The 27,804-nt window shown below is 61.8% G+C and overlaps 3 protein-coding genes across 4 annotated transcripts; 2 read left to right on the top strand and 1 right to left on the bottom strand.

The window, feature by feature from the left end:
• Positions 1–77: 77 nt before the first annotated feature.
• Positions 78–6,460, top strand: UAP1L1 (UDP-N-acetylglucosamine pyrophosphorylase 1 like 1). The gene is made up of 9 exons (XM_036262057.1): positions 78–366; positions 1,259–1,463; positions 1,673–1,848; positions 2,133–2,305; positions 2,453–2,646; positions 2,962–3,102; positions 3,541–3,726; positions 4,238–4,304; positions 4,719–6,460. Exons 1-9 carry the CDS (start codon positions 78–80, stop codon positions 4,800–4,802), a joined length of 1,515 nt encoding a protein of 504 aa, XP_036117950.1. The 3' UTR covers positions 4,803–6,460.
• Positions 6,461–7,474: 1,014 nt separating this feature from the next.
• Positions 7,475–18,791, top strand: LOC118629766 (endoplasmic reticulum mannosyl-oligosaccharide 1,2-alpha-mannosidase-like). 2 transcript variants are annotated; one of them, XM_036261394.1, is made up of 13 exons: positions 7,475–7,717; positions 8,331–8,439; positions 9,065–9,180; positions 10,622–10,776; positions 11,051–11,160; positions 12,757–12,942; positions 13,601–13,749; positions 14,077–14,265; positions 15,379–15,569; positions 16,187–16,307; positions 16,751–16,948; positions 17,022–17,153; positions 17,867–18,791. In XM_036261394.1, exons 1-13 carry the CDS (start codon positions 7,607–7,609, stop codon positions 18,068–18,070), a joined length of 1,971 nt encoding a protein of 656 aa, XP_036117287.1. In that variant the 5' UTR covers positions 7,475–7,606; the 3' UTR covers positions 18,071–18,791. The 2 variants fall into 2 exon arrangements, with proteins under 2 accessions (XP_036117287.1, XP_036117288.1); XM_036261395.1 differs by lacking the exons at positions 15,379–15,569; positions 16,187–16,307.
• Positions 18,792–19,662: 871 nt separating this feature from the next.
• Positions 19,663–23,223, bottom strand: DPP7 (dipeptidyl peptidase 7). Its single transcript, XM_036261146.1, has 13 exons — positions 23,109–23,223; positions 22,925–23,038; positions 22,707–22,846; positions 22,469–22,632; positions 22,146–22,281; positions 21,982–22,063; positions 21,728–21,894; positions 21,544–21,604; positions 21,091–21,209; positions 20,670–20,826; positions 20,474–20,538; positions 20,068–20,138; positions 19,663–19,983 (listed from the first exon to the last, which is right to left on the bottom strand). The coding sequence occupies exons 1-13, from the start codon at positions 23,188–23,190 to the stop codon at positions 19,830–19,832; spliced, it is 1,512 nt and encodes a 503-aa protein (XP_036117039.1). The 5' UTR covers positions 23,191–23,223; the 3' UTR covers positions 19,663–19,829.
• Positions 23,224–27,804: the final 4,581 nt, after the last annotated feature.

Genomic DNA, 27,804 nt, shown 5'->3' with positions numbered 1-27,804 from the left:
CCCCGCCCACCGGGTCCCGTGACGCCGGTGGGGCCGCGCGGGTCACGAGTGCCAACTCGGCGGGCGGCGGCGGCGACATGGCTTCGGAGCAGGAGGTGCGCGCCCGGCTCCGGCGCGCCGGCCAGGAGCACCTCCTGCGCTTCTGCGCGGAGTTGGCGCCGGGACCGCGCGCCGCGCTGCTGACCGAGCTGGAGCCGCTGGAGCCCGAGGCGCTGCGCGAGCACTGCCAGCGCGCGGCCGCGGCCTGTGCGCGCCCCCCGGGCCCGCCGCCCGACCTGGCCGCGCGCCTGCGGCCCCTGCCCCCCGAGCGCGTGGGCAGCGTCATCCGGAGCGACCCCGAGGCGCGGCGGCTCTGGGAGCAGGAAGGTAGGCGGGGTTCTGGCCGCGGGGCGCCCCTGGCCGGCAGAAGGGAGCCTTGCCCCCAGAGAAGGCTGAGAGGAGAGGTTGTTCTTGTGGAAGTTTAGTGAAGTCTCCTTCCCCCATCACGTGCACTAGCTTGTGACTCCAGTGGGGAGCCCCCCAAACGCTGCGGAGCTGGCAGCCGCCCCACCCGCATTCCCCTGGAGAGTGCCTTGTGCATAAGCACACCTGGTTGCCCAGTGCCCAGCCCACAGGCTTATTGGCAGTAGGGGACCCCCTTGCACATGCTCCTTTTCTTTTTCAAAACTTGATTTTGGAGAGAGAGGAAGGGAGAGAAAGAAATATCAATGAGAGAGACCATCCATTGGCCACCTCCTGCATGTCCCCCTCTGGGGACTGGGCCACAACCTGGGCATATGCCCTGACCGGGAATTGAACTGGCGACCTCTTGGTGCGTGGGTGGATGCTCAACCACTGAGCCACACCCGCCGGGCTGCACACACTGCTTTTCACACTAGCATTGGTGCAGGTGCCCTCCTGGCCTCTTGGCCTGGTGGTGAGGCAGGTGCTCCTGGAGAGGAGCCTGCCCAGCTGTCCCCCACCCCTAAGGTTGGGGGGGGGGGGCGCAGCAAAGCTGATCAGTCAAACCCCATGTTTCCTCTGAAGGATCCAGGATGGGAATGAACCCAGGAGGACATCATCAGAACCTCTAAAGTGTCAGGGCAAGGATAGGTTTGGGTGGGGTCTTGACCCAGATGAGATTAGAATGTCACTGGAAATTTCTGTCTGGTGGCTATCAGTAGTCTGAGTCCTGGACACAAGCTTGGCTGGCTCTGAAGTGAAGGGGTGGTAGTGTGGCAGGTCCCAGGCGGCTCCTCATGGCACCCCATGCCTCCAGGTTTCCACCAGATCGCCCTGAACAAGGTGGCCGTGCTGCTGCTGGCTGGTGGGCAAGGCACTCGTCTGGGTGTGACCTACCCCAAGGGCATGTATCAGGTGGGGCTGCCCAGCCAGAAGACCCTGTATCAGCTGCAGGCAGAACGGATTCGGCGGGTGGAGCAGCTGGCTGGCGAGCATCATGGGACCCACTGCACAGTGCCCTGGTATGCCCTCTCTGCATGACCTTGGCCCCAGTGTAATCCCCATGTAGCCCCAGCTCTGCCCCACACCAAGACCTGAATCCCAACCCCGGCACAGCCCTGGACAGAGCCCAGCATCCGCCCAGACAGGCCTGACACTCTGGATCCTGATGCCAGCCCCTGTTGGAGCCAGGCCCTCCTCAAGGCCAGCTCTGCCTGACCTCCCCTGGCAGGTACATCATGACCAGTGAGTTCACGCTGGGGCCCACAGCCGAGTTCTTTAAGGAGCATGACTTCTTTCATCTGGACCCCAACAACGTGGTCATGTTTGAGCAGCGCATGCTGCCTGCTGTGACCTTCGATGGCAAGGCCATCCTGGAGCGGAAAGACAAGGTTGCCATGGCCCCAGGTATGCCCACCCCTGGCCTAGAATGCAGAGCTAGCTAGGGGGCAGGAGGCTTGGGATAGAGGCTGGAATGTGCTGCCTGGAGGCTGTGTGAGTCAAGAGAGTGGCTTCCCCTGTCTGGGCCTCTTTCATCTGCCGGTGGGGCATACCTAACCATAGGACTACTTGGATAGTGAGAGAGCGGCCTCTGGCACAACGAGGTCCAACCGCGAGGGGCCTCCCACCTGGACAGCCGGCTAAGGCCAGGCTGGCGCCCCCACAAGGCACGCCCCATTCTCCCTCTGCAGACGGCAACGGGGGCCTGTACCGAGCGCTGGCGGACCACCGGATCTTAGAGGACATGGAGCGCCGAGGCGTGGAGTTTGTGCACGTGTACTGTGTGGACAACATCCTGGTGCGGATGGCGGACCCCCTCTTCATCGGCTTCTGCGTGCTGCACGGCGCGGACTGTGGCGCCAAGGTGAGCCCGCTGGCCGCCCCCGCCGCGCCCCGCCCATCCTCATCCCCGCCCCCGACGGCATTGCCCCTCCCCCGACGGCATTGCCCCGCCCCCAGCTCGAAGTGCCCCGCCTACCCAGCCTTCCCAGCCCCTCTGTCCTGGCTCCAGGTGGTGGAGAAGGCATACCCTGAGGAGCCAGTGGGCGTGGTGTGCCAGGTGGACGGCGTCCCCCAGGTGGTGGAGTACAGTGAGATCAGCCCCGAGACCGTGCGCCTTCGCGCGCCCGACGGGGGTCTGCTCTACAACGCAGGCAACATCTGCAACCACTTCTTCACGCGGAGCTTCCTCCAGGTGGTCACCAGGTGTGCGATGGGTGGAGGCTGACCTGGCGAGGGTGGAGCTGTGCTTGGGAGCTGGCCGGTGAGGTGGGGTGGAGAAGAGTTCTTGGCCTTTAAGGAAGACAGAGGCCCCAGGGAAGCCGGACAGCTGGTGCGGGGCTCTGCGGCCAGGTTGGCCTGTGTCTCCTGTGCCATTTCACCGGGGCAGGGGTGATGGTGGGGCTAGGGGTGCGGGAGGGTGCCTGTGCCCTCCGAGACCCAGCTCAGCTCCCACCTGGCTGGGCCCCCTCGGGTATTTTGTCTGGACTACATCTTTCCTCTTCTCCTCCGTCCCCGTAGGCAGTTTGAGCCCTTGCTGAAGCCACACGTGGCTGTGAAGAAGGTCCCGCACGTGGATGAGGAGGGGAATCTGGTAAAACCGCTAGAACCGAACGGGATAAAGATGGAGAAGTTCGTGTTTGATGTGTTCCAGTTTGCTGAGTTAGTGGCAGAACCCATTTACTTTTTCCATTTTCCCTTCTGTTCTGGTGGTGGGTTCTGAGGCCCAGTCGGGCAGGGACGTGGAGGCTAGATGGGGGCACAGAGTGGGGGGCTGCAGGCAGGTCTCCGGGAGAAGGCCAGAGGAAGCAGCCCCCTGAGGGTGAAAGTATAGGGAACATCAGGGGCTAGGGACTTCGTGGGGACACCTGGCTCCTCCTGAGCCCTCCATCTGCAGTGTCCAGGCCATGGTACTGGGGACTCCCCCAGGGTGTTTAGCCCTCACTCTGGGTCCCAGGTCTGGGGTCTGACTGGTGGCAGTTGAGGGAGGAACTCTGTGGAGCCCTTCCTAGGCCTGCTGCTTGTGAGACAGGACATTCACCTGCCCAAGACCAGGGCCTGTGGGCCAAGACATCGGGTCACCAGTTCTTTCCCCACCAGGAACTTTGTGGCCTTTGAGGTGCTGCGGAAGGAAGAGTTCTCCCCTCTGAAGAATGCTGACTCAGCGGACAAGGACAACCCCACCACGGCCCGGCGGGCCCTGCTCACCCAGCATTACCGCTGGGCCCTGCAGGCGGGGGCCCACTTCGTGGATGTGCATGGGGCCCGGCTTCCCGACCTGGCCAGGTGAGTGTGGGCTCCAGGGTGCTGCTCGCTCTGCTGCTGTCTGACAGGTGCGGTGTGTCCATCTCAGCCACACAGTGGCTGCCACTGCAGCCTTGTGACCCAGCCCCTCAAGGTCCACTCAGGGCCCTGGGGAAGGTGGGGGATGCAGCCTTCCTGGGCTCATTCATGAGCTTTGAAACTGAGACCCAGGCAGGACATTCAGAAAACAGCTAGGGAGGTCACTTTTCTGGGCCAGGAAAGAAAAGGACAATGGGTTTCCACTTCTTCAGCTGTCCGCAGTCATCACCTAAATCTGGCAGTCCAGGTCTACGAGACAGGCGGGGGCAGTTTGCTCAGGGCTCTGGGTGTCCAGATGGAGAGATTACCGAGAAAAGGACTGTGGGAAGCTGGGTGTATGGTGGTCAGTCGTCTGGGCCACAGAGGGACTGGACTGCTCCTATGATGGGTGGTGCGGGGGAGGGGGGCTTGGGGTATGCATCCCCGAGCGGATGCTGACAAGTGGGTTCCTCAGCCTGCCCAGCACTGGAGAGCCTCCGGCCGTGTGTGAGATCTCACCATTGGTGTCCTACTCTGGAGAGGTGAGAGCCGCCTGGCCGTCTGGGGTATTCTGGGGTGAGGCCTGCGTAATCGGAGGGAGACATCTGGGGAGAGGCGGGTGCTTGGCTGGAAAATCATGGCTCTGCCTCATTTTACCAATGGGGTAAATGGGTCCTTGAGTTGCAAAGGACCTTCTGGGACGTGGGGTGGGGTGAGCTCCTCAAAGCTCCTGGGAGGGGCGGGAAGGCCAAGCCAGCTCAGCCTTACTGAGGGAAGAATGTGGGCTGTTCCCCTCTGGATAGGTTGTGGCCTGACCCTGCTGTGCTGGGAGGGCTCATGCTGGCCTCAGTCTTGAGGTGACTTTTGACCCTTGTTTCTGGAAGCCCCTTCTCAGCTCCAGGCAGAATTGGGACCCCCACCTGGGCCCATGAAGTGGACACTTGGTTTGTTTCCAGGGTCTGGAAGTGTACCTGCAAGGCCGCGAGTTCCAGTCCCCACTCATCCTGGACGAGAACCAGGTCAGGGCACTGCAGCCCTGACTGGCTCCCAGACCTGGTAGCCCTGGGGTCCGCAGGAGTGTGGATGTGGTCCTGACCCAGGGCTCCGGGTAGGAACCCAGGCGGCTGTGCCTTTCTGGACCATGGGACACAGAAGGAAGAGCCCTGGTTCACGAGAGGGGGACCTATCCTGTCACTGGATCCCATAGACACAAGTGATTGCAGGCCTTCTGTGGGCCAGTGAGAACTCCAGCACCAATATTGGCTGTGGGGTCCAGGTGGGAGGCAGAGGGACTCTGGACCTTGGACGGTGGGGCTGAAGGAGCTGCGGCATCATCGAATACGAGCAGCGGCGCTGCCTGTGAGCTGACATAGGACAACGGCTTCTCTGGGGAATACCAGCCACACCCAGCTTTTCTACAGATGTAACAGATCAGATGAGAGGCGGGGGCGCTGTCCTTCCCTCACAGGGTGACTTCTTTAGAGGGGACTGCCCCCTCCCTCCCTGGCAGCTGACCCAGCAACTGGGATGAGGCTGGGGGGTCACAGCCCAGCCTGCTGGCTGAGCTGACAGCAGAAGGGGCCTGATTCATCACCATAAAGAGCTAGCTTCACCAGGGAGAGAAGCTCGGTCTGCACACCTAAGACTGAATTCTTTCCATTCTCTTTGAGGCCTCAGCCCTGTCATGTCTGCGGCTGGCTTAGGCTGCTGTTTTAGGTGCTTCTTCCAAGAACTAGCGGGACCAGTATGCGTGGCCGCCTCAGGTGGTCATTAATCTGGAATTTAACTAGATGGGGAGTGCCATCCGTCATCCAGACTACCAGTAGCTTCTGATCATGGTGCTCACACTCCTCCCCTGCTGTATGGAGTGGCAGGGGCACCCTTCCTGCACCCCTGCAGCCTGGCCGAGGCTGCAGGAAGCCAGCTGGTCCTGGTCTCTTGTCCCGGCTTTGCTGCTCTGGGCCCCAGTGCCTCCTTCCCCTCTGGACACAGCACAGGGGCATCTACCTCCCTGCCGATGTGAGGAGCAGCACGCAGTGCAGCCTGCTGCTAAACTGCACCTCCGCTTGTCTGCCTGCAGGGGAGCCATGGCTTCCCCAGGGCAAGAATGTTATCAGTGATGGGTGCAGGTGCAGCTGATTTCTCCTCCAGTGGCTTGAATGGCACAGTGGCTTCATCTACACATCTCGATCTGGGCACAATGGCAGAATAACAGCCATGCCCAGGCCTCCCAGTCTCTTGCAAACCTCAAAATCAAACCATGTGCCTTAGGATCCTCTTCTCTGCTGCTCTGCAGACCAGCTGGGGGCCTAGGGTAGAAGAGGGTCTACCCAGGTGGAGGCCCAGGTCCAGGGTCGTGCCCCGAGCTGCTCCTCACTACCACAACTGGGACACTGTGCAGTCTCTCCAAGTAGAGTTTGCTGGGAAAACTATTGAAACAGCTCACTTAAAGAAACAACTTATTTTCAAATAATTATACCTTCATGTAAAGTTTCAAACAGCACAGAGGTCCCAGGTACCCTTCACCGAGTTTCCTGCCACCTTTATACCCCTGCCCCATCTCTAACCCCAGAAAAAACAGTGTTTGAAAGATTGCCAAACTTGATTTTCCATACAAGGTGGGGGGGGTTACCAATAAACACCACACGCTGTGGTTGATTCCTTTGCCTGGAGAATGCAGTCTTTGACCAGTGTGTGTAGTGGGAACAGCACCAGATGTTCACAACTCTGTCCAGCAAGGGCGGGAGCTCACACACAGCCGAACCTGCTCTGGGCTGACCAGGGAGCTCCTCCCGCTTGCTCTGCCCAGCTCCCTACCAGGCTGGGGGGGGGGGGGCTGCAACAACCTAGTGGGTCAGACACCCTGCAGATGGACCCAGAACCCACCCCTTGAACCAACTCTCCAGGGTGGGCTCCTGCATGCTCAGGTCTGACAGCCTGGTGGCGCCCTCCTGCACTCGCACCCTCCGGACGCCACCGTTTCCCTGGTAACCCATCTGCAGGGATGCATGAGGACGTCGCTGGACTAGGCACAAAGCTGTGTGTGGGATGAGGCCTGAGAGATGGTCCCTAGAAGAGAAAGCGGGTAGGAGGGCAGCAGGAGCTCCCGGGGGCAGGCTCAAAGGAGCCAGGTGCCCAGCAGGCGGCGCACACGGTGGGGGGCCCTGCAGACACCCAGACTTCAGGCAGGGCTGCCGGGAGCACGGCGCCGGCCCTGAGCAGAGCAGGTCCCGGAGGCACCGGGCAGCTCTGCTACGAGCGGAGTGCATGCCCGGCCAGGTGCAGGAACCGCGGTGCGCCCCCAAAACCAGCAGGTCCCACGGATGGAAACCCTGCGGGAGATCGCAGTGACAATGACGGATCCAGGTGGCCGCACCAACAAGGCAAAGCGGCCGGCCAGTCCTCCTTTACCACAGGACTTGGGGCGGCCGGGATGGGGTGCAGACAGGCTCCGCGACAGGGAAGCCCGGGGACAGCGTGCCCTGAGGGGCAGCCCAGCTCTCTTAGCAGGCAAAGCCACGCCCACATTCGGGCGTGATGTGAGCAGGCGCGGGACGTCGCCAACGGAACGGGTGTGAGGTCACCGCGCAGGCGCGGGAGCGACGACGGCAGGTGCCGTAAAACGTAGGCCTGCTCGGAGGAACGCAGAAGTTGGGCGCACGCGCAGTAGGGTTAAGAGGGCGCGGCGCACGCGCATTGGCGGCGAGGGCGATGGGCGGGGTGTTGCCGGAGCTGCGATGGCTGCTCGCGGGTGTTCGAAGAACCGAGCTTCAAGACCCTCAAATAGACCGGCTTCTTGACGCCACCGGTGGGCGGGGTCCCCCTGGCCGCCTCCGCCGCTGTCATGTATCCGTCAGCGCCGTCCGCGCCGCATCGGGACTTCATCTCGGTGACGCTGAGCCTTGGCCAGAGCGACGACGGCAGCAAAACCCTGCGGCGCCGCTCCTGCTGGCGGGTGAGGGTTGGGCCCGCGGGCCCGGGGCCTCCGCCCCGCGCGCCGCCGGGGCCGGAGGCGCAACGCTGGGAGGAGGCACAGGTCCCGGCGGCAGTGTCCGCGGGCCGGGCTCTGCGGCGTGGGGGAAGGGCGCCTGGCGCGGGAGCACGCGCCCCCCGCGGGTCCCCGGGCGGCCTCGCCTTCTCCGTCCCTACGGAAACCTGAGGTTCCCCGGATGAGCTCTCCCCCGGGGTCGGAGCAAGAGCTCGGCCGGTTTAACCCCCGGTGCGTCCCCGGCGGTCTCGGGCCGCGCAGCGCCCACAGGTGGCTTCTGAGCAGGTGCAGGTCCCGCGGGGACTGAGCCCCAGCGGCGCGTTGCAGCGTGTTTCTCCGCGGCTCACGTCCCGGGACAGAGCGGACTCCACGCCCGTGTTCACCCTCATCTTCCCTGTCCAAGTGCATCCCGTCACCGGCACTGCCGGCCCAGCCAAAGGAACTGCCCCCGTTCAGAAGCGAGAGACCTGCACACGGGACCTGCCGAGTGTCTCCCTGTCCTCACGGAGGCGGCCCCGGGGGAAGAGATTTCTAGCTGTGTTCTTGTCAGTAAAGACTGTTCCTCTCCGCCCTCCCTTAGAGATGGAAGCAGCTGTCGAGGTTACAGAGGAACGTGATTCTCTTCATCCTGGCCTTTCTGATGCTCTGTGGGCTCCTGCTCTACATCAGCGTGGCCGACCCGTGGAAAGGTACCAGCTCCCCCAGCGCCCAGGCCCCGGGGTGGACTAGCAGGAGCCATCGGGCAGTCCCCCTGAACAGGTCCAGGAGCGGGAGAGGGCAAGGAATGGGCCAGGAAAGCAGGTGGAAAGGGGCGTGGAGTGCCCCGCACCCCCGTCACGGGAACACGGGCGTGGACGTGTTTCCTGCCAGCCTGCCAGTGTGCCGTGGGGTCGGCCGGTCCGTGCCCTGCTCTGAGGCTGAAGCTCGCTCTAAGCACATGGCGTGAATTCCTAACTCCCACGCCTCAGTGTTCGGAGAGGACGGGCCGAGAGCTGGCGAGGGCGCGGAGAGGCTCTGAACTCCTCTGAGCTGGCTGATAGGAGGAGGAGAGCTGACAAGCCGCTGCGGGTGGCTGGGGGACCTCCTGGAGTGGACGTCACGGTGAAGTGTTTGGGGTGGTGAATGGGAACGAGCACAGACGACGACCTTGGAGAAGGCTGGGTTCCCTGGCCACTGTTGAGTGCAGTTTGGTGACGCCCTTGAGGACTGAGGGCGTCCTTTGTAAGAGCAGCGAGCGCCTGTCTAGGTGACCCCTAGAAGCACGCTGGTGTCCTCGCAGCCAGGTGGACGCTGAGTGAGAGGTTCTCTTGTCAGCCCCGAACGACAGGGCAGCGGGAGAGCAGGTGCCGAGGCCAGTAAACCCGCCGGTCCTGCCAGCTCCTCAGAAGGCAGACGCTGACCCAGGACACGGCCCGGGGCTGTCACCTCAGGTACGTTCCGAGTTACGGTGGGTTGGAAGCGGCCCGGGTGCAGAAGCGTCAGCACAGTATGTGAGATTCAAACCAGTTGGGAGAACGCTTTCCCTGGCCGTCTGATGGTGTCTCGACCTCACTTGTAGGCTGGTTGGACACGGAGGGAAGGAAGGAAGGAGGAATCTTCCTTCCTTTGTTGTTGTTGCTTACGTGCTGCGCTCTGGATCCCGGGCCAGGTGGTGAACAGAACAGACTGTCCTCTCCCGGACAGCAGGCTGGGGGGAGAGGCAGGTGAGCTGCAGGGGCAGGCAGGTGGCCCACAGGCGCGCCCTGCAAGGACGAGAGCAGACACCTGCAGAGAGAGGCCAGGCCTGGGTCAGGGCAGCCTCTCTGAGGGCGGCACACTGGGCAGCAGTTTGAAGGCTGAGGAGCCCCTGGGTCTGGGTAGAGCCGGAGCAGGGTCTGACCCAGGGAGCTGCCCGAGGCAGGGAGCTCGGCTTGTTCGTGGAGCTGAAATCCAGCAGGGCCCGGATGGGGAAGCAGTCAGGATTAGAGTCTGGATATGGGAGACAGGTGTGCGAGGCCCCAGGTGTGGGGTCCTGGTCCTCTAGGAAGGGGGCAAGAGGAGCCTGTGGGGTTCTGGGGTGACCCCACCTTTACAGTTGGTGTGGGGACCAGGGCAGGGCCATGGAGACGAGAACCGGTCAGAAAGCCAGGGACGGCCCCTCTGAGACTGGCGGTTCTGAGGACACGGTGCTGTGCACCTGGGACGCCCTCTGGGCTGGTCAGGGAGAGGATCTGCGCCAGGTGCTGGCCTCCCCCTGCAGCACCGCCCAGGGACCGAAGGGAGGCCCCTCTCCAGCCCCACGAGTGTGCACAGAGCGCGGCTCCTCCCGGTGACGCTCAGGCATTTCTTCCATGGCTCGTGGCTGCTCCTTACTGGGACTCTCTGACTCATACAATGGCCCTGTCCTGTCCGGGGAGGTGTCTGGACACACCCGCCATGGAGGACTGGCAGCAAGATGATGCGGAACTCTGTCCTCAGCACCGTGCCTGAGCCCCGCCCGTGGTCACTAGACCTGGTGCCTTTGCCACACGGATTGAGGATAAAGCGGGAGGCCCGTGTCCGGCCTGCAACAGGGGTCTCTGCCGCTTCATTCATTGGGTGCCTCGAACCCCTTTGTGCCCCCTTAGGGCCTGTGACAGCCTGAGCTGTCCTGGGCCGGGTTTAACCTGCACCCAGGGCTTACTAGACTGCGTTAGAGTCTGTACCAGGTTGGTCGGGGCCAGAAGACATGAAAGGTGCTTCCCCAAATCTGCATATCACAGTGAGCATGAGAAGAATTCGGCTCACACACAACACTGGGGTCTGGTCTGATGGGGAGAGTCCCAGGTGGACACGAAATGGCAGCCCATAGGCACTAAATTGTCCTCCCGTGTGACTCTTCCGTTTGTCTAGAAGCCTCCAAGGCATGTGCGGCGGGGACCCCCCAACCTGCAGATCAGAGCCCCCAGTAAACACCGGGAGGACAGGAGTCAGGATGACACCAAGCAGCGGGAAGAGGCGCTGGCCACGGCTCACCAGGACGAAGTCCCGCAGAGAACGGTGGTCAGGTACCGGGGGCAGCAAGGCGGGGCTGATGTGGGGGAGCGCAGAGGCCTCCCGCGTGGTCTCCTGAAAACCGAGCAGAAAGAGGAGGCGCGTGTGGCAGGCGTCTGTGTGTCTGTCTGCCTCCCTTCGGAAGCAGGCCATTCCTGCCTCTCCTGAGCGCCCCGGGTGGGCACCCGCCTCCTGGTTGTGCGGTGCAGAGGGCGAGGCCGAGCCCAGCTGGGCGGCCACCGCGGGACTGCGTCTGTGCCCGTGCCGATGGCCCCTCTCTCCCTGCAGCTGGCGGGGAGCAGTGATCGAGCCGGAGCAAGGCACCCAAGTCCCTTCCAGAAAGGCAGACGCTCCCACCAGGCCGTCCCGGGAGGCCCCCAGCCTTCAGAACCAAGCAGGTGCGGCCCCCTCTCCACCCCGGGCCCCTGGGTATCCTGCGGGAGAGGACGTGCGGACGTGCAGATGAGTGGTCAGGACGTGGGTGGGTGCTGCCTCTTCCTCTGAGGCCGGTCATCCTTTAGCACCCAGGTGGCCCAGTCCTTGGGGTCGCACAGCCTTCAGAGCTTCAGCGACTGCAAGTGGCTTTTATTCTTATCCTTACCTGAGGACATTTTTCCATTTTTGTTCAGCTGGAGGGGAGAGAGAGAGAAACGTCTATGTGAACGGGACACATTGAGTGGCTGCCACCCTCATGACCCCAGGCAGGGTTGGGGACAAACTGAGGTATGTGCCCTGGACTGGAATTGAACCTGTGACTCATTGGTCTGCAGGCCAGCGCTTTTACCACCGAGCCAAACTGGCCAGGGCACAGGTGGTTTTTTGACACCATCGTTCCATGTCTAGGGCCGGGGTCACGGGAATGCAGTGCGTGTGTGGGTGGCTTGTTTTTTTGCCCATGTCTGGTTTAAAGTGGCTTGGGCTAGCCCTGGCCAGTTTGGCTCAGCGGTTAGAGCGTCGGCCTGCAGTACAGAGAGACCCGGGTTCGGTTCCCGCTAAGGGCATGTACCTCGGTTGCAGTTTGTCCCCGGCCCTGGTTGGTCGTGCGGGTGGCAGCCACTCGATGTGTCCCTTCATGTCGATGTTTCTCACTCTCTCTCCCTTCCTCTCTCTCCCTCCCACTCTATCTGTACAAAAAATGGAAAAAATATTCTCGGGTGAGGATAAAAAAATAAATAAATAAATAAAGTGGCTTGGGCTATGGAGACCCAGCTGCCCCTAGGCATCTGCCCAGGGCCTGAGGGACAGTGTGGTGGCTGGGTGGGTCTCTGTATTCGGGCCCCAGGCATCCGAGACCTGCTGGGCGGTGATACTTCAGTGAAGGAGGATTGGGAGCCCAGAGTTGGGGCTGGTGGCTGGTCCTGTGGGAGCACAGGTCACTGGCCTTAAGGGTTGGCAGTGCTGTGGGTGTCACCATGGGAGGCTTCCAGCCCCACTGGGAGACGTGGTGTGATATTAGTATCATGGTTTCGTGGACACGGTGCCCTGTGTGGCCCTGCATGTGCGGAGAGTAGATGAGCTGGAAAGTACCGTGTCCTGTCTGCCCCCGGGTCTCCTTTTGGATGAAAGACGCCAGGCTTGGGCCCCTGAGAGACGAGGTGGTCCGGTTCTCATCACTAGCACCTGTCAGAGTTGATACTTCCAAGCCGAGTTGCTAATGCAGCCAGTGTGTGTGTCACTGGTCCATGGTCTCAAATGGCTCTGCTCACTGAGTGCTCCCTGTGGCCCTGGCGGAGTGGATGGGCCCAGCTGGGAGAGGTGAGTCCAAGCTGTCTGGTAAAGCCCCCAGGGCCTTGCCACCTCAACAGCTGTATCTAGCTTTGAGGGTTCATCTCCAGGACTGTGCCTGGACCTTCATGCTGTCCACTGCGGCCCTATGGCCCTGTGGTCCTGGACAGTGTTCCTCGGGTCATCAACGTCCCTGCTTGGGGGCCACAGAGGGGTTCTGCCCTCCCTGACCAGGTCCAGGTCTCCCTGACCCACTTCTCTCCCTCCAGCCTCCCTGAACGAGCGCCAGAAGGCCGTGATAGATGCCTTCCGCCATGCGTGGGCCGGGTATCGCAAGTTTGCCTGGGGCCACGACGAGCTGAAGCCTGTGTCCAGGTCCTTCAGTGAGTGGTTCGGCCTCGGCCTCACGCTCATCGACTCCCTGGACACCATGTGGATTTTGGGTCTAAAGAAAGGTACCTGTCCTTCTGCAGCACACGGCCGAGCTCGGGTGTGGCACGTGGGCAAGTGAGCGAGCCATGCCCGGGAGATCCCTTCTCTGGGCAGCAGGAGTGGACATGTGGCTGTGGGGACTTCCTCTGCCACTTCAGGTCCAGGTGTCCAGGGGACACTCAGGACAGCTGAGCAGACCCTCGGTTGAGAGCCGAGCCTGGACCCTGGGTGGGTGTCCTAAGGCATTTCCAGCCTCGGTTTCTGTTGTAGTCGGGACATGGCCCTGTGGTGGGAGGTGGCACGTAGTCTGATGTAGCTGCCAGTACCCGAAATCTGTCTCTGATGTCCACCTGGTGCTACACAGCATGGGGCAAGCTGGGGTTAGATGCCTTCGGTTATTTTCTCAAATGATGTTTTCTGAAAAGGCTGAACACTGCCACTGAGTTACCACGTGGTCCTTGTACCGTGGCCTCCAACTGTAGACCGCTTGTGCTCACAGCCGAGTGTGGCTTCCCAGCCACTCACTGGCCTGTTTATATTCAGAGTGGTGAGGACTCGGTGTTCACGCCTTTTTATACCCTCAGGAGACAGCTGAACAGGAGCATGCATGTCGCCCCAGAGTCAGGTCCTAGGGGAACACGACCTGTGAGCGTGTCCTCCACCCTCCCTCATTTCATGTAGAATTTGGAGAAGCCAGGAGGTGGGTGTCCGAGAAGCTGCAGTTCCAGAAAGATGTGGACGTCAACCTGTTTGAGAGCACCATCCGGATCCTGGGGGGCCTTCTGAGTGCCTACCACCTGTCTGGGGACGCGCTCTTCCTGCAGAAAGCCGTGAGTGTCCCGGCCCAGGGTCGCCCTCGCCCTCGCATGCTTGAGTCTCCAGGCTCACCCAGTTTTCCTTTGCCCCAGGGATTCTGGGGCGGGGGTGTTTCCACTTTTCCTCGAGTTCATTTGTGTTTCTGGGCATTGACTGAGCGAGCAGCCCGCAGGGACATCGCTGAGACCTGGCGGCTCCAGCCCACTCTGTGGGGGTGGAGGGCGGGGCCTCGTGAGGCCAGCAGGTTTGCGTCTGGCCTTGTGACTGGATGGAAGCGGGTGACAGGTCGCATGGTGACAGGCAGACGTGACCGCTCAGTGACCTCTCGCGGTGTGTCTCAGGAAGATTTCGGGAACCGGCTGATGCCTGCATTCCAAACGCACTCCAAGATTCCGTACTCGGACGTGAACATCGGCACTGGAGTGGCCCACCCGCCCTGGTGGACGTCGGACAGCACGGTGGCTGAGGTGACAAGCATCCAGCTGGAGTTCCGAGAGCTCTCTCGTCTCACAGGGGTCAAGAAATTCCAGGTGCGGGGTCTGGTGTCTGGAGAGTCTCTTTCTCGGCACAGTGGGTGCAGTTGTGTGGACACTGATCCCAGGTCTCCAGGTCGCTGATGCCAGGGCTCAGGCCTGAGAGGCCCCTGCCTGCCCTGGTGCAGCATTTGTCTTCAGGGCCTTGGCAGAGCTGGCGCCTGTCACGCAGGGCTCTGGTGGCCCGTGTCCACCTGGCTGCGTGTCAAAGGCCTTCTTTGTCATGGCTGCATGGGGTGGACATGTTGGCTTGCCAGCATTGTAGCCAGTTTTGTGCTGGTGACATTGTGCTTGTCAACCAACTCCCTCCCGTGGCGCTGCAGTGGCCTGTGGATCGGGTCCCCACGCACTCGTGCACTGGTGAAGCAGCGGTCCTTGTTGAGGTGGGGTGAGAACCTCAGCCTTTGGCTACTTACTCCTGGGATGTCCTCAGCACCCACATGTTGCTGGAGATTTGCGGTATCTGGAGATCCACGAGGAATCATGCACCCTCACCTCGGAGGGAGTGATCAGTCCGGGTGGGTGGACGTGCTGGGCAGAGACCCAGAGAGCACCCTCATGCGGGTCCTGGTCCCTGTGGTAACACGCAGAGCTGTAGGAGCAGATGCATCGTGCTGTCACGTGAGACTGAACTCAGGAGCCGAGGCTGGTTGGGTCTTGATGGATGAGTAGGAGTTCACTAGGTGGAGGAGTTTGGGGCAGTTGATTATTGGCTGCAACCTGGACTCAGAAGTGGACGAGCCTGCTTTCCCTCTAGGCAGTAGAAGCAGTTGGTCATGCTGGGGCAGGTGGTCCTGAAGACTGGCTGTGTCACCTCCTCCACGGCCTCCTGGGCAGACGGGGAGAGGGCACAGTCCCCTGCAGGGGGGCCAGACCTGTCCAGAGGACAAGGTCGGCCCTGTCGTCGGGGCCTGTGGCATCTGCCGGCCCTGAGGCGGCCACGTCTGTGCACAAACTGGGCTGCTGTGCAGCAGGGGGTAGTGGGCCGAGCAAGCAGCAGCCAGGACTCCAGCCGCTGTGCTGCCCGGGGAAAGGATCGGGCAGGGCTGAGCGCATGAAGCCCCGGACTGCTCAGTGCCCTCGCTCACCGCCCTCTCCCCGTCTGCCCAGGAGGCCGTGGAGGAGGTGACACGGCGCGTCCACTCCCTGTCTGGGAAGAAGGACGGGCTGGTGCCCATGTTCATCAACACGCACAGCGGCCTCTTCACCCACGTGGGCGTGTTCACCTTGGGCGCCAGGGCCGACAGCTACTACGAGTACCTGCTGAAGCAGTGGATCCAGGGCGGGCGGCAGGACTCGCGGTGAGGCCGCCTCTGCCGCCTGTCCCAGCTCTGGTCGGGCCTCTGGGCACGCGGTTCCTCAGCACAGCCCTGAGCCTGGTGCTGAGCGGGGTCTGGGTCTGGCTGCAGGGCCCCAGCTCCCTCCTGGTGAGGAGGTAGCGGAGGTAGACCACAGCTCCCCTCTGGAACAAGGCACCAGGACACCTGGTCTCCCTGCACGTGTCACTGGTACTTAACATGACGCTTCCCCAGACAGTGGCACAGCAGACCCTCAGATAAACCCTCGTAAGAGACTGGAACGGCCTGCCATCTGCAGCCCAGGGTTGATGTGATCCGGACCCCTGGGGGGTTGCCACTTCCGGCACCTCCCCTGGGCCGGGGTGAGGCCACCATCAGGGAGCCTGCCTTCCCAGGGCCTCGGGCTAGTTGAAAGAACAGCCCTGTTTGGGTAGCAGAAGGCACTGCCCTGGCTTTGCGGGCTGACCCGCCACAAGCCTCCACCCCCAGGCTGGCTCCTGCCACCCAGACAGGGTCAGGCCTCACAGCCGTTAGTGTGTGAAGAACACTCAGGGTTCTGCCCCTGAACAGTGGCGCCATGCGCCCGCCTGTCTGAGCGGACAGGACTGCTGGTCTCACAGGTTGCTGGACGACTACCTGGAAGCAGTCGAGGGGATCAAAAGGCACCTGTTGCGCAGATCTGAGCCCAGCAAGCTCGCCTTCGTGGGGGAGCTCACCCATGGCCGCTTCAGCGCCAAGATGGTGAGCACCTGTGCGGTCCAGGCAGGGCTGGGGCTTGGACCCACCCCCTTGTCCTTGACACCCGGGCTCCGATTAGGAGAGAACAGTGGAGTCTCAGCCACGCAGGACGAGGGGTCAGAGGCAGACGTTGGCTGCGTGGCCTGGGCTGTCCCGCGGTGGCAGGGAGGGGTCTGAGGTGCCACAGGCACCTGCCCTTGGGCCTGCTCCCCTCCCCCAGCCCTGCCCTGCCGTGTGTGGGCTGGGGGGCTGGTCAGGCATGCTCCCCAGGACGTGGGTGTCCTTCCACCAGCTTGGCGGCCCATGTGGGGCTCTGGGTGCTTGGCCTGGGTGTCAGTCGCCTGCCCTGCTCCTGCCCTTGGAGGCTGAGGGCTCCTGGGATGTGGGAGGCTGGAGTATTGCTGGGACCGTCGTCCCGTGGTGGTGAGGAGACCGTTCCGTTTCAGGACCACCTGGTGTGCTTCCTGCCAGGGACACTGGCCCTGGGCGCCCACTTCGGCCTGCCCGCTGACCACATGGAGCTGGCCCGGGCGCTCATGGACACCTGCTACCAGATGAACAGGCAGATGGAGACGGGGCTGAGCCCCGAGATCGTGCACTTCAACCTGTACCCGCAGAAGGACCAGAAGGATGTTCAGGTCAAGGTGAGTGGGGCCAGGATGGGGCCAGGGCTGGGCACAGGGCACTGTGGGACTCACGCTGGGCCTGTGTCCCCAGCCGGCCGACAGGCACAACCTGCTGCGGCCCGAGACGGTGGAGAGTCTGTTCTACCTGTACCGCTTCACGGGTGACCGCAAGTACCAGGACTGGGGCTGGGAGATCCTGCAGAGCTTCAACACCTACACACGGGTGAGCCCACGGCCCTGCTCCTCCGGCTCCTCCTGCCGCCTTTCCAGGGCTGCGTGGGGGAGGGGCGGGCTTGCTGTGACTTCTGGTGACCTGCCCTTTTCTAGGTGTGACTCAGGGTCTTGGGCAGGCGTGTTCCTCCATCCTGTCTCGAGGGACTGACCGGTCAGGGAGGGTCCCTACACAGAGCACGTCCCTCCTGGGTCCTCCATGTGGCCTGGGCAGCCCAGGTCCACCTGGAATGACGGGACCACTGCTCTCCAGGACGGGCACCAAGACCACAGTGCCCCTCGCTGTCCTCAGACCCGCTGCCTGTCCTACCATTGGACCACAGGTCAGAGCAGGCCACGCCCTGCCCAGGGCCACTGCCTCTGAGCGGAGCTGAGGCGTGACCTTACCTTGTGGCCTGTGAGGCGCTGGTCCTGGGCCTGTCAGATGACTGGCCCTTCTGAGGCCTCTGCAGACAGGCTTTCTGTCGGTCACTAGAGGGCAGCTGGCGCCTCCCAGGGGTTTGGAGGAACCACACTGACCTCTGGGACAGCCAGCCCTTCTGGGACCTCTGAGCCCGCCAGCCCAGGCCCTGCCGGGGGCCGTGCATGCTGGGGTGAGGCAGGGGCGTTGGGGCGCCTTGGCTGGCGGTCCTCTCGGGGCCTGGGCCTGGGTGTCGGGAGCGGGCTGTGCCCCCAGCAGCCCGGCTGAGACCGTGCTCTTCGCAGGTCCCCTCCGGCGGCTATTCTTCCATTAGCAACGTCCGTGATCCCCACAATCCCCAGCTCAGGGACAAGATGGAGAGCTTCTTCCTGGGGGAGACTCTCAAGTACCTGTACCTGCTTTTCTCCGACGACCTGGACCTGCTCAGCCTGGACACCTATGTGTTCAACACAGAGGCTCACCCCCTGCCCATCTGGGCCCCCGCTTAGGGCCAGTGACTCCTGCGTGGGTGCTGCCCTGGCATCTGTCATTTCCTGTTTGAGGGCACCTGTCATCAGGACCCTGGCCCTGGATAGGTCCACCTCCTTTGACCTTGGCTGTGTGGTCTCCACCCAGCTGGCTGGATGTGCTCCGGGCCAAGCTGGTGACAGAGGCTATTAGATAGCGGGGCCAGGACATCTCCGGGCTTCGGAAGGTGCCCAGGCGGCCACCAGGCAGCAGGTGTTCCACCCCTGGCTGTGGGCTCCTTGTCTGTGGTTCCATCAGAACATCGTTAGGAACGAGGAGGAAGAAAGTAGCGCTGTGGTTCAGGGGGGTCCAGTCCACGGGGGCTTTCCTCCTCCTCCCTGAGAAATCCCCAATTGTGACTTAACATTCCTAAAACCTGAATGTGCTGTCAGCTGATATACGGGCTTCATGGGGGTCCTGGGCCTCTGGTCACCTCCTGGGGCCACTGTGTCCCCCGACCCCGTGTTGCGTTCCAAGGACAAGAGCTGAGGGGGCGCCGGAGGAGCGCAGCAGCCTTGGCGTCTGTCTGAGCGTCTGGCCTGAGGCCTCGGGCGTCTGTGCCCCCTGGGGTGGGGCCTCTGGCTGGCTGTGCGGTTTGCGTGTTGGACTCAGGGAACCTGCAGGGTCTGGCGGCAGGTGACACGCTCACGCTGCTCGCAGGCCACCCGATGGAATGACCTTCGGTCGGGATAAAGTAGATGTGCTCACCGGCGTCCGTGTCTGTGTGCGCGTCTGCGCCTTGGCACCTGGGTGGGCGCGCAGGCAAGTGGGCTGGTCACCCTCACACCCCACATGCATGCTTTTCTGGGTGTGGTCTCCTGGGGTGGGGGGTGCCCTCTGTCCCTCCCTGCGGCATCCATGCCTTAGGGTTCACCTGGGAGTGTCCAGAGAAGACACACCTGGGCCTGCCCCCGGCACCAGAGGACCTAGGATGGCTCCGCTGCCCTCTCCGGGCGGCAGCCATTCCTGTGTCGTTGCCAGGACACCCGCTGCCCTCAGAAGCGAGGGCCCGAGCACTGGACACTCCTCTGCCAGGGCTGGCTCCCAGCGTCGTCAGTCTGGCCTGAGCTCTGGGACGTGCTCCCTCGGGCCACCCAGGTGCCCGCCCCGTCTCTCCCACGGCTGCTGTCCTCCACCAGCCCAGCTGCCACCCGCCTCTCCTGGGCCTGTCTGCGGTGCCTCCTCCCAGCCCCTGGGGCTGCTGGCTCCCTCGGGCCACCCAGGTGCCCGCCCCGTCTCTCCCACGGCTGCTGTCCTCCACCAGCCCAGCTGCCGCCCGCCTCTCCTGGGCCTGTCTGCGGCGCCTCCTCCCAGCCCCTGGGGCTGCTGGCTCCCTCGGGCCTCGAGGGCGCTGTGCAGCCAGACTGGGGCAGTGCCCTCATCCTCCGTGGGGTAGAGCCCGAGGCAGCCTCTGCCCCAGGCCCAGGGCCCCCAAAGATGGACTGGGAGAGGTTGGAGGAGCAGAGCCACGCCCCCACAGTGGGCCCCCCTGGGGTGCACTCATGCAGTGGTATTTCAGCTGGCCACCTGAACACCCCCCCCCCCAGTCACATGCAAACAGCACACAGTTGAGGGTGGTTTTATTGTTGCTGATTGGGAAGGCTGGGCACTGCGTCCACTGTGCCCATGCCCTCTTCCCACGGGGCTTGGCCAGGCCCCACAGCTGTTCATTTTGGCGCCTCACACAGGCACGGCCCCACCCTGGAGTCACTAAGATGTGCCTCTCGGTCCCCTCAGGTCCTAGCTGGCTGAGCGCACCTCAGCCTCGGAGACACCGTGCTGTGTTCGCCGCATCCATACCTCGCGCCTAGCCTCTGCGACCCATTGGCGGATGAGGGCGGCTTCCAGCTTGCGTGCCTCCAGCACAGACATGGGATCTGCCGGGTTGGGTGCTCTGAGGAGCAGGCAGGGGGCCACTTAGGACCAGGCCAGCTGTGGACCCGGCAGGAGTAGCACCCCTCCCTAGGCAGGACCATACCTGAGGTCTAGGTGATGTGCTCCCCCTTGGATACTGATAGCAATGACCGATGCACTCAGGTTTCTCTGGATCTGTTGGTTGGAGATGCCCATCGTGTGTGACGTGAACTCTGGGCAGTCAGCCCCCAGCCCTCCTGCACAGCCTGCATGTCCCCGCTGAGGGGTGCAGCTAGAGCAGCAACTTGAGGTGACTACATAGCCTTGACTGGCCTCATCGAAAAGGTGAGCCTGAGGCCAGGTCCCATTAAGCCAGGAAAAGAACCAGGAGGGGTGAGGTGAGAGTAAGGAGGTACAGACCCAGGGTGGACCTCAGCACAGGCAACACAGGCTCCTTGGGAAGATTCTGCAGACCCCCAGGGGAGCCCTGCACAGGACAGGCACCATCTGACAAGGCCCCTGCAACTCACCCCGCCCCCTGCCCAGGGGTCCAGGTCACCGTTGGAGAAGATGATGTTGCTGGCAGCTCTGAGGTCTGAAAGGGACAGAGCAAGTGGTGGGAGATGGCAGGGCCCCGATCTCTGAGGCACGGGGCAGCTCAGACCCCAGTTTTGCTGGCTAGGGTGCAGAGGCAAAGATCAGGCCCCTCCCCACCCGGAACCTCACCGGCCCCCCCGAAGAGGGTGCGCAGCCAGTCGGGCCGGGGCCACACGCCCCATGTGTCCAGGCAGTACTGCTGGCGCAGCTCCTCCGTGAACAGCAGCTCAGGGAAGATGTCCGTCACGTTGTTGCTGGAGAACGTCAGGTTGATCTCCGTGCATGCCTGGGTGGGGCACCTCACTCAGCATCCTGTCCTGCCCTTGCCAGGCCCCTTTCCCCCGCCCCCCGACCATCCCAGGCCCCTATCCCCGCCCCTGACCATCCCAGGCTCCTAACCTGGTAGTCCCAGGCCCCTATCCCCATCCCTGGCTGTCCCAGGCTTCTAACCTCGTAGTCCCAGGCCCCTATCCCTGCCCCTGACCATCCCAGGCTCCTAACCTGGTAGTCCCAGGCCCCTATCCCCCCCTGACCATCCCAGGCTCCTAACCTGGTAGTCCCAGGCCTTGGCATTGGGGCCCAAGCCACAGCCTGTGGGGTCTGCACAGGTCTGGTACAGCAGGTAGGTATCAAAGCAGGGCTCCATGCCCGTAGAGTTGTACACTAGCCCTGGGGGAGAGGGGTGCTGAGGCCAGGCCTTGGATACCCACCCACCCTGCCCGCTCAGAGAAGTTTTGTGGGCATCAGCACTCTGGGGTCTCGTGCCCAGGAGTGAGGTCCCCAAGTCCGGACTAGCAGCCCCGGCCCTCCCTGCTGAGATCCGCCACACCCCCTGGAGCAGTGACCCCAGGCGGGGTCAGGAGGCAGATGGCCACTTCCTACACAAAGGCGATGGGGGGGTGTCCTGGGCACCGAGGTCCCCACCCCCACATAACCAACCTGCCTCTACACCAAGGTCAGGGCCCTACTCGACAGTGGGCCCAGGGCTGAGGGGCAGACGCACCCACCAGTGCTCCAAGTCCCTTGATTCTCTGGTTCTCATTCAGCAGCCGGTCACAGGCCACCTATTTGGGGTGTTTCAGGAGAGCACCTCAGCAGAGAGGCCCCTCTCAGCTCACCTGCCCCGGTCCCAGGTACACAGCCCTCAGGGAGCTGGCCCTTCCCTGCCCACGGGAGTGGCGCCTTGCCTTGACAGGGTTGGCAGGAAGGCCCACTATGAAGTCGGTGGGGTACGGGTAGTCCATCATGGCCAGCACAGTGAAGGCGTTCCGGGCAAACCCGAAGAGCTGGACCAAGTCCTTCCACCCCGAGAGCGGCTTGCAGGTGCCAAACATCTGGCTGATCATGGTGTATGCTGACAGGAGGCAGGACGGGGCCTTGGGGGCTGCTGGCAGGCGGGAGGGGTGTGGGGGCAGGGCGGGGAGGGGGGCGGCCTCCTCACCTCCCTGTAGGAACAAGTCCTTGATCTGCTGGAAGGCATCCCGCACGCCCTGGGCACACTTGGGACCCTGGCCCTCAAAGTCCTGGAGAAAGGAGAGGCTGTGGCTGCATGCGGGGTGCTTCTGGATGCCCCACCCACCCTGAGGCTCCCAGCCCGTCACTCACCGCCGAGACATCCCGGAAGAACTGGTAGGAGTCGCCAAAGCCCGCCACGGATACCACAGGTGCGCTGGCTGCCAGCGCCCCAGCCACCAGGTGGGGGTACTTCATTCTCATGTAAGCGCTGAGCATCCCCCCATAGCTGGTGGGGGCGCAAGATCCAGGCTGTGGCCCTCCCCGGACAGCCTCTCAGCCACCAGGGGTGGGGGCCGCGGACCAACACAGCCCCTTCCCCTCTCCAGCTCCCCCCTGCCCCCTGCCCCACAGAAGGCTGGCCCCGGGCGGGTGCCCGTCTGCCCCTCGGAGAGGAGGGGATGGTGAGGACCCACCTCCCACCGAAGGCGATGGCAGGGATGTCCTGGGCCTTGAGGTCCTGCCGCAGCCACTGCAGCAGGCTGGCGAAGTCGGCCAGGGCCTGCTCCACGGTCAGCAGCTCCAGGTGCCCGCGCTGCGTGGACCGCTCGCCGAACGGGAGGGACTTTCCGTAGTACCGCTGCGGGCAGGGACCGGCCTGACCTCACCGCCTGCCCAGCCCCCGCCCCGCCCCAGCCCCCTGCCAGTACCCACGTGCTCCGCAAAGACGACCAGGGCTGCCTGCTCTGCCGCCAGCTCCAGGATGAACCCCGAGTTGTTGGCGAAGGACCACACGTCCCCCTCGTTGCCCGTGTAGAAGAACAGGGGCCCCTCACCCCTTTTCCAGAACTTCTCTGTGGGGTGCAGGCAGGAAGGGGTGGATGAGGCTTGGAACAGGCCTCCCGGGGCTGGGGGTCTGCAGGCGACCTCACCTGACACCAGGAATCGCTGCCGGAAGGTCTTGTTGCCGAACCTCTCAAAGTTGAAATGGTCTAGGAGCTGGTCGAAGTAACGCTCCCGGAAGTCGGGGTCCAGGGCTGCGTGGCCTGCAGGGCGTGATGCTCAGAGATGGGCGGGCTGGCAGGCCGGGGCAGGGAGGGCCCGGACCCCACTTACCCCCCAGCTCCTGGCTGCAGAGCCCCAGGGCCAGCAGCAGGCCCAGGGCGCAGGGCAGGTCGGCCAGAGACCGGGGCCTCATGTCTGTCTGAAGGTTGTGAGCGTGTCACGTGACTGGCCGGGACACCCTCACGTGGCAGCCTGGGACGCACTGCACTGTGCGCCGGGCTGGCCCGCCCTCCCTGCTGGCGCCTCTGTGTTTCCTTCCCATCCTCAAGCTTCCTGGCAGCCACTGTGTCACCATGGAGATGGTTGCCATGGGGACATACACAGCAAGTCGAAGGCTCGGCCTGGCGCTGGCACGGGAGGAGTGCCCAGCCCCCGGCCCCACCCCACCCCACGGGTCACCCAGGCTGGTCTTCCTTGTGCCAACACACACCCGGGCAAGAAGTGACCAGCCCCATTGTCCTGGCCACTCAGGCGTCCGGGCCTCACAGCCAGTGGAGATGTCCTGGACCAGAGCCCCTGCGGACAGGCCCGTGGGGGAGGGGCAGGGTGAAGGAACGCTGCCGAGGGGTGGAGACGGGCTTCAGAAGATGGGGGTGGGGTGTCCATGCAGAGGGCAGCAACCCTGAGAGAGGGGTTTGTCCAAGTGACAGCCAGCGGCCACATGGCCACGGCGCAGGGGTCCTGGAGCCCAGGCAGGGGTTGGACAGCCAGAGCGTAGCTGCAGAAAGCCTGGGGAGGAGGAGGAGGAGGAGGCCCAAGGCCTCTTCTGGGAGCTGGGACGCTCTCCCCTCCCCTCACTGGCTCCTCAGTGAGACGGCCTCCCCAGAGGTGCTAGTGCCCAGAGGACAGAGAGGCCACCTACCCCTGCCCCAGCGTCCAGTCCAGGGTCTGGGTGAGGGGCCAGACCCACAGAGCTGACCCCAACCCTGCCCGCTGCCGAGGGAAGGGGTAACACCCATCCCCACTCCTAAAGACTGTCCATGGCCAGCGTGGCCCCAGTCTCTGCCCAGGCTGGGCCTGTCTGGTGCTGGCTTAGGAACCCAAGGCACCCAGCCAGGCTGGGGCTGACGGGGGAGGTCTGGCCACTGGAGTCTGCCCTTTGGCTGCCCCTCACTTTGTCCCAAGACCATCGCTGAGGCAACCAGCATGGTGACAATGACTGCCCATCACATCACACCAGCCATGGGTGTGGCCATCTCCTGATCACCTAGTGCCACACCACCATCACCCCAAGCCCCTGCCCCTGCATCGCCCCATGTCCTCTTGTGCCCCCTACCCCTGTGTCCCCATGTCCCCTTCCTTGTACTCCTGTGTCCCCGTGTCCTTGTGTCCCTGTGTCTCCGTCCCTGTGTCCTCGTGCACCCTGTGTTCCCGTGTCCCTGCCCCTGGATGCCCACCGCTGTGTTCTCATCCCTGTGTTTCTGTGACACCTTGTCCCTGTTCCTGTGTCTCTGTTCCTGTGTCCCCGTGCCCCCCGTGTCCCGCCCCTGCCCCTGTGTGCCCACCCCCGTGCCCCCGTCCCTGTGTGCCTGTGCCCCTGTGTCCCCGTCCCTGTGTCCCCGTGTCCCCATGCCCTCACCCCCGTACCCCCATATCCCCCTCCTCACGTCTCTGCATCTCTAAGTACCAATGTCCCCGGGTCCCTGTGTCCATGTTCCTTTGTCCCCGTACCTGCACCCAGGGCTGCCTGTCCTGTGCTAAGTAGAGAGCTGTCCTCTCAGGAGCCCAAGGCCTGTGCGGAGACAAGGACTCACAGCCCTTTCCCACACTGCCGCTGCTCCAGGCCCCCCTCAGATCACGTGCCGGATGCCCAGCCCCCACCGCAGACCTGCCTGGCAGCTCTTCCATCTGGGTGGCACCCGGAAGGTGTGTTCTGATCCCCTCCCAGTGGTCTTGCCACATGCGGTGGCCCTGCGCGAACAGGTACGTCTGGGGGTCCAGAAGCCTTCCCCACAACTTCCTGGGGCCAGGAACTTTGAGGACAATGCTGGGACCTGATCTCCACAATTCACAGATCTTGGGGAGCCAGACCTGGTCGCCAACACCCCCTGCTCTACCCCATTTAGACCTCAAAGCTGCCAGCAACAGGAAGTGATTATGGGGTCGGGTCCCCAGGTAAGCATTGAACTTGACCCTATTCACCATTTGTAAGTCGTTAGCTTTATGTTCACTCACAGGGTTGTGCAATATTCATCATCGGCTATTTCTGAAATGATTTCATCATCCCAAGCAAACCTCGCCCACCCAACGACTCCCCACGGTCTGTCTCCATGGGTGCACCCACTCTGCAGACGTGTGTGGAGTCCAGGCATAACGCCTTCAAGGTCCATCCATGTCCTAGCGTGTCAGAATGCCCTTCCTTTTGTAGATATATTTTTTCTTTATTGATTTTAGAGAGAGAGGAAGGGAGAGGGAGAGAGAGAGAAACATCGATGAGAGAGAACATCGACTGGCCGCCTCCTGCACGCCCCCTACTGGGGATCAGACCCACAACCTGGGCATGTGCCCTGACCGGGCATCAAACCAGCGATCTCTTGGTGCAGGGTCGACGCTCAACCACTGAGCCACACCAGCCAGGCTGCCCTTCCTTTTTTTAAAAAATTTTTTTATTAATTTATTTTTGTTACAGATGTTTCTCCTTTTTCCCTCATTATTTTTTATTTATATGTGTGTGTGTGTGTTTTAATCCTCATTTGAGGATTTTTTCCATTTTTTTTCAGACAGAGAGAGAGAAAAAAACATCGACATGAGAGAGACACATCGACTGGTTGCCTCCTGCATGACCCTCACCAGGGCACCTGAGGTCTGTGCCCTTGACTGGAATCGAACCTGCGACTCTGGTCTGTGGCTGAGGCTCTAACTGCTGAGCCAAACCGGCCAGGGCGAATATGACTTACTTTTAAAAAGGAAGGGCAGGCCCAGCTGGTGTGGCTATCCGCTTAGAGCGTTGGCCCATGGACCAATGAGTCTTGGATTCGACTCTGGTCAAGGGCATGAGCCTCGGTTGCGGTCTGTCCCCGGCCCTGGTTGGGGTCGTTCAGGAGGGAACCAGTCGATGTGTCCCTCTCACATCGATGTTTCCCTCTCTCTCTCCCTCCCTCCCACTCTCTCTGAAGATAAATAGAAAAATATTCTCAGGCCCTGGCCGGTTTGGCTCAGCGGTTAGAGCGTCGGCCTGCGGTCCGGAGAGACCCGAGTTCGGTTCCCACTAAGGGCGCGCACCTCGGTTGCGGTTTGTCCCCGGCCCTGGTTGGTCGTGCGGGTGGCAGCCACTCGATGTGTCCTTTTCACATCGACGTTTCTCTCTCTCTCCCCCTCCCACTCTATCTGAACGAAAAATGTCCTCAGGTGAGGATGGTAAAAAAAAAATTTTTTTAAAAGAAAGAGAAAAAGAAAAATATTCTCAGGCGAGGGTTAAAATATATATATTAAAAAAAGAGTCATATTCTATTGTATGTAGAAACTATATTCCCCTTATCCATTCATCCATAAGTGGACCTTTGGGTAGTTTCTATCTTAGCTATTTTGAGTGATACTGTCATGAACCTGGGTGGACAAATACCTGAGACCCTGCTTTCAATTCTGTTCTGTGTGTGCCCAGGAGTGGGACTGCTGGGTCAGTGGTCATCCTGGGTCCTTCTGTGAACATTGCTACACTGTTTCCACCTTGTTCCATTCCCGCCGGTGCAGTGTCCTCTCAGACTCTTGTCTCCTGTCTGACAGTGGCTGCCTGAGTGTGAGGTGGGCTCTGATCTGCATTTTCCTAATGAGCTGTGGTGGTGAGCGTATTTCACGTGCTTATTGGATGTTTCTGTCTTCTCTGGAGAAACGTCTGTTTCGGTGCTTTGCCTATTTTTTAGTAGGGGCCAGGGGGTCCCCAAGTAGGTGCCAGTGCTCTCAGCTCTGACCCATGTTGCACCTGCGGGTGTGACCACGTTCATTTGTGTGTGTTAAGTTATTCATGAGACACGACGAACCCTATTAAGAAGCATGCTTTTTTTCTTCGTTGCGTTTATTTTTATTGTTGAGTTTTCGGCGCTTTTAAAAATATATTCCGGATATTAACCCTCTGTCAGCCGTGCAGTTGGACATTTTTCTCCCACTCCCGGGGGTTGCCTTTTCAGTCTGTTGATACTGTTCTTTGGGGCACATGTTTTTATTCTGATGAAGTCCAATCTGTCTGTTTCTTCCTTTGTCACTTGTGCTTTGGGGGTTTTGTCTAAGGATCCATTGTCAAGTCCAGGTTGTGAAGATTTACCCGTGTTTTTGTTTATTAAATATGTTTTTATTGATTTTTTAGAGAGAGAGGAAGGGAGAAAGAGACAGAAACATCGATCAGCTGCCTCCTGCACGCCCCCTACTGGGATCGAGCCCACAACCCAGGCTTGTGCCCTGACTGGGAATTGAACTGGGACCTCTCAGTCCATGGATGACTGAGCCACATCGGCCGGGCCCTATGTTTTTTTAAGAGTTTTATGCTTTGCCCTGGCCAGTGTGGCTCAGCGGTTAGAGTGTCAGCCTGCAGACCAAAGAATCGTGGGTTTGATTCCAGCCAAGGGCACGTACCTCAGTTGTGGTTCGTTTCCGGCCCTGGTTAAGGTCATGCGGGAGGCAACCGGAGTTGATGTGTCCCTCTCACGTCGCTGTTTCTCTCTCTCCCTTTCTCTCCCTCCCCCCGCAATCCCACTGTATCTGACGATAAATGGAAAGATATCCCCAGGTGAGGATTTAAAAAAAAAAAGTTTTG

Source organism: Molossus molossus, unplaced genomic scaffold (assembly GCF_014108415.1).
Source record: "Molossus molossus isolate mMolMol1 unplaced genomic scaffold, mMolMol1.p scaffold_m16_p_14, whole genome shotgun sequence".
Classification (NCBI taxonomy): domain Eukaryota; kingdom Metazoa; phylum Chordata; class Mammalia; order Chiroptera; family Molossidae; genus Molossus; species Molossus molossus.
The sequence above is the reverse complement of the archived record's forward strand: the minus strand, read 5'-3'. Positions and strand labels throughout refer to the sequence as shown.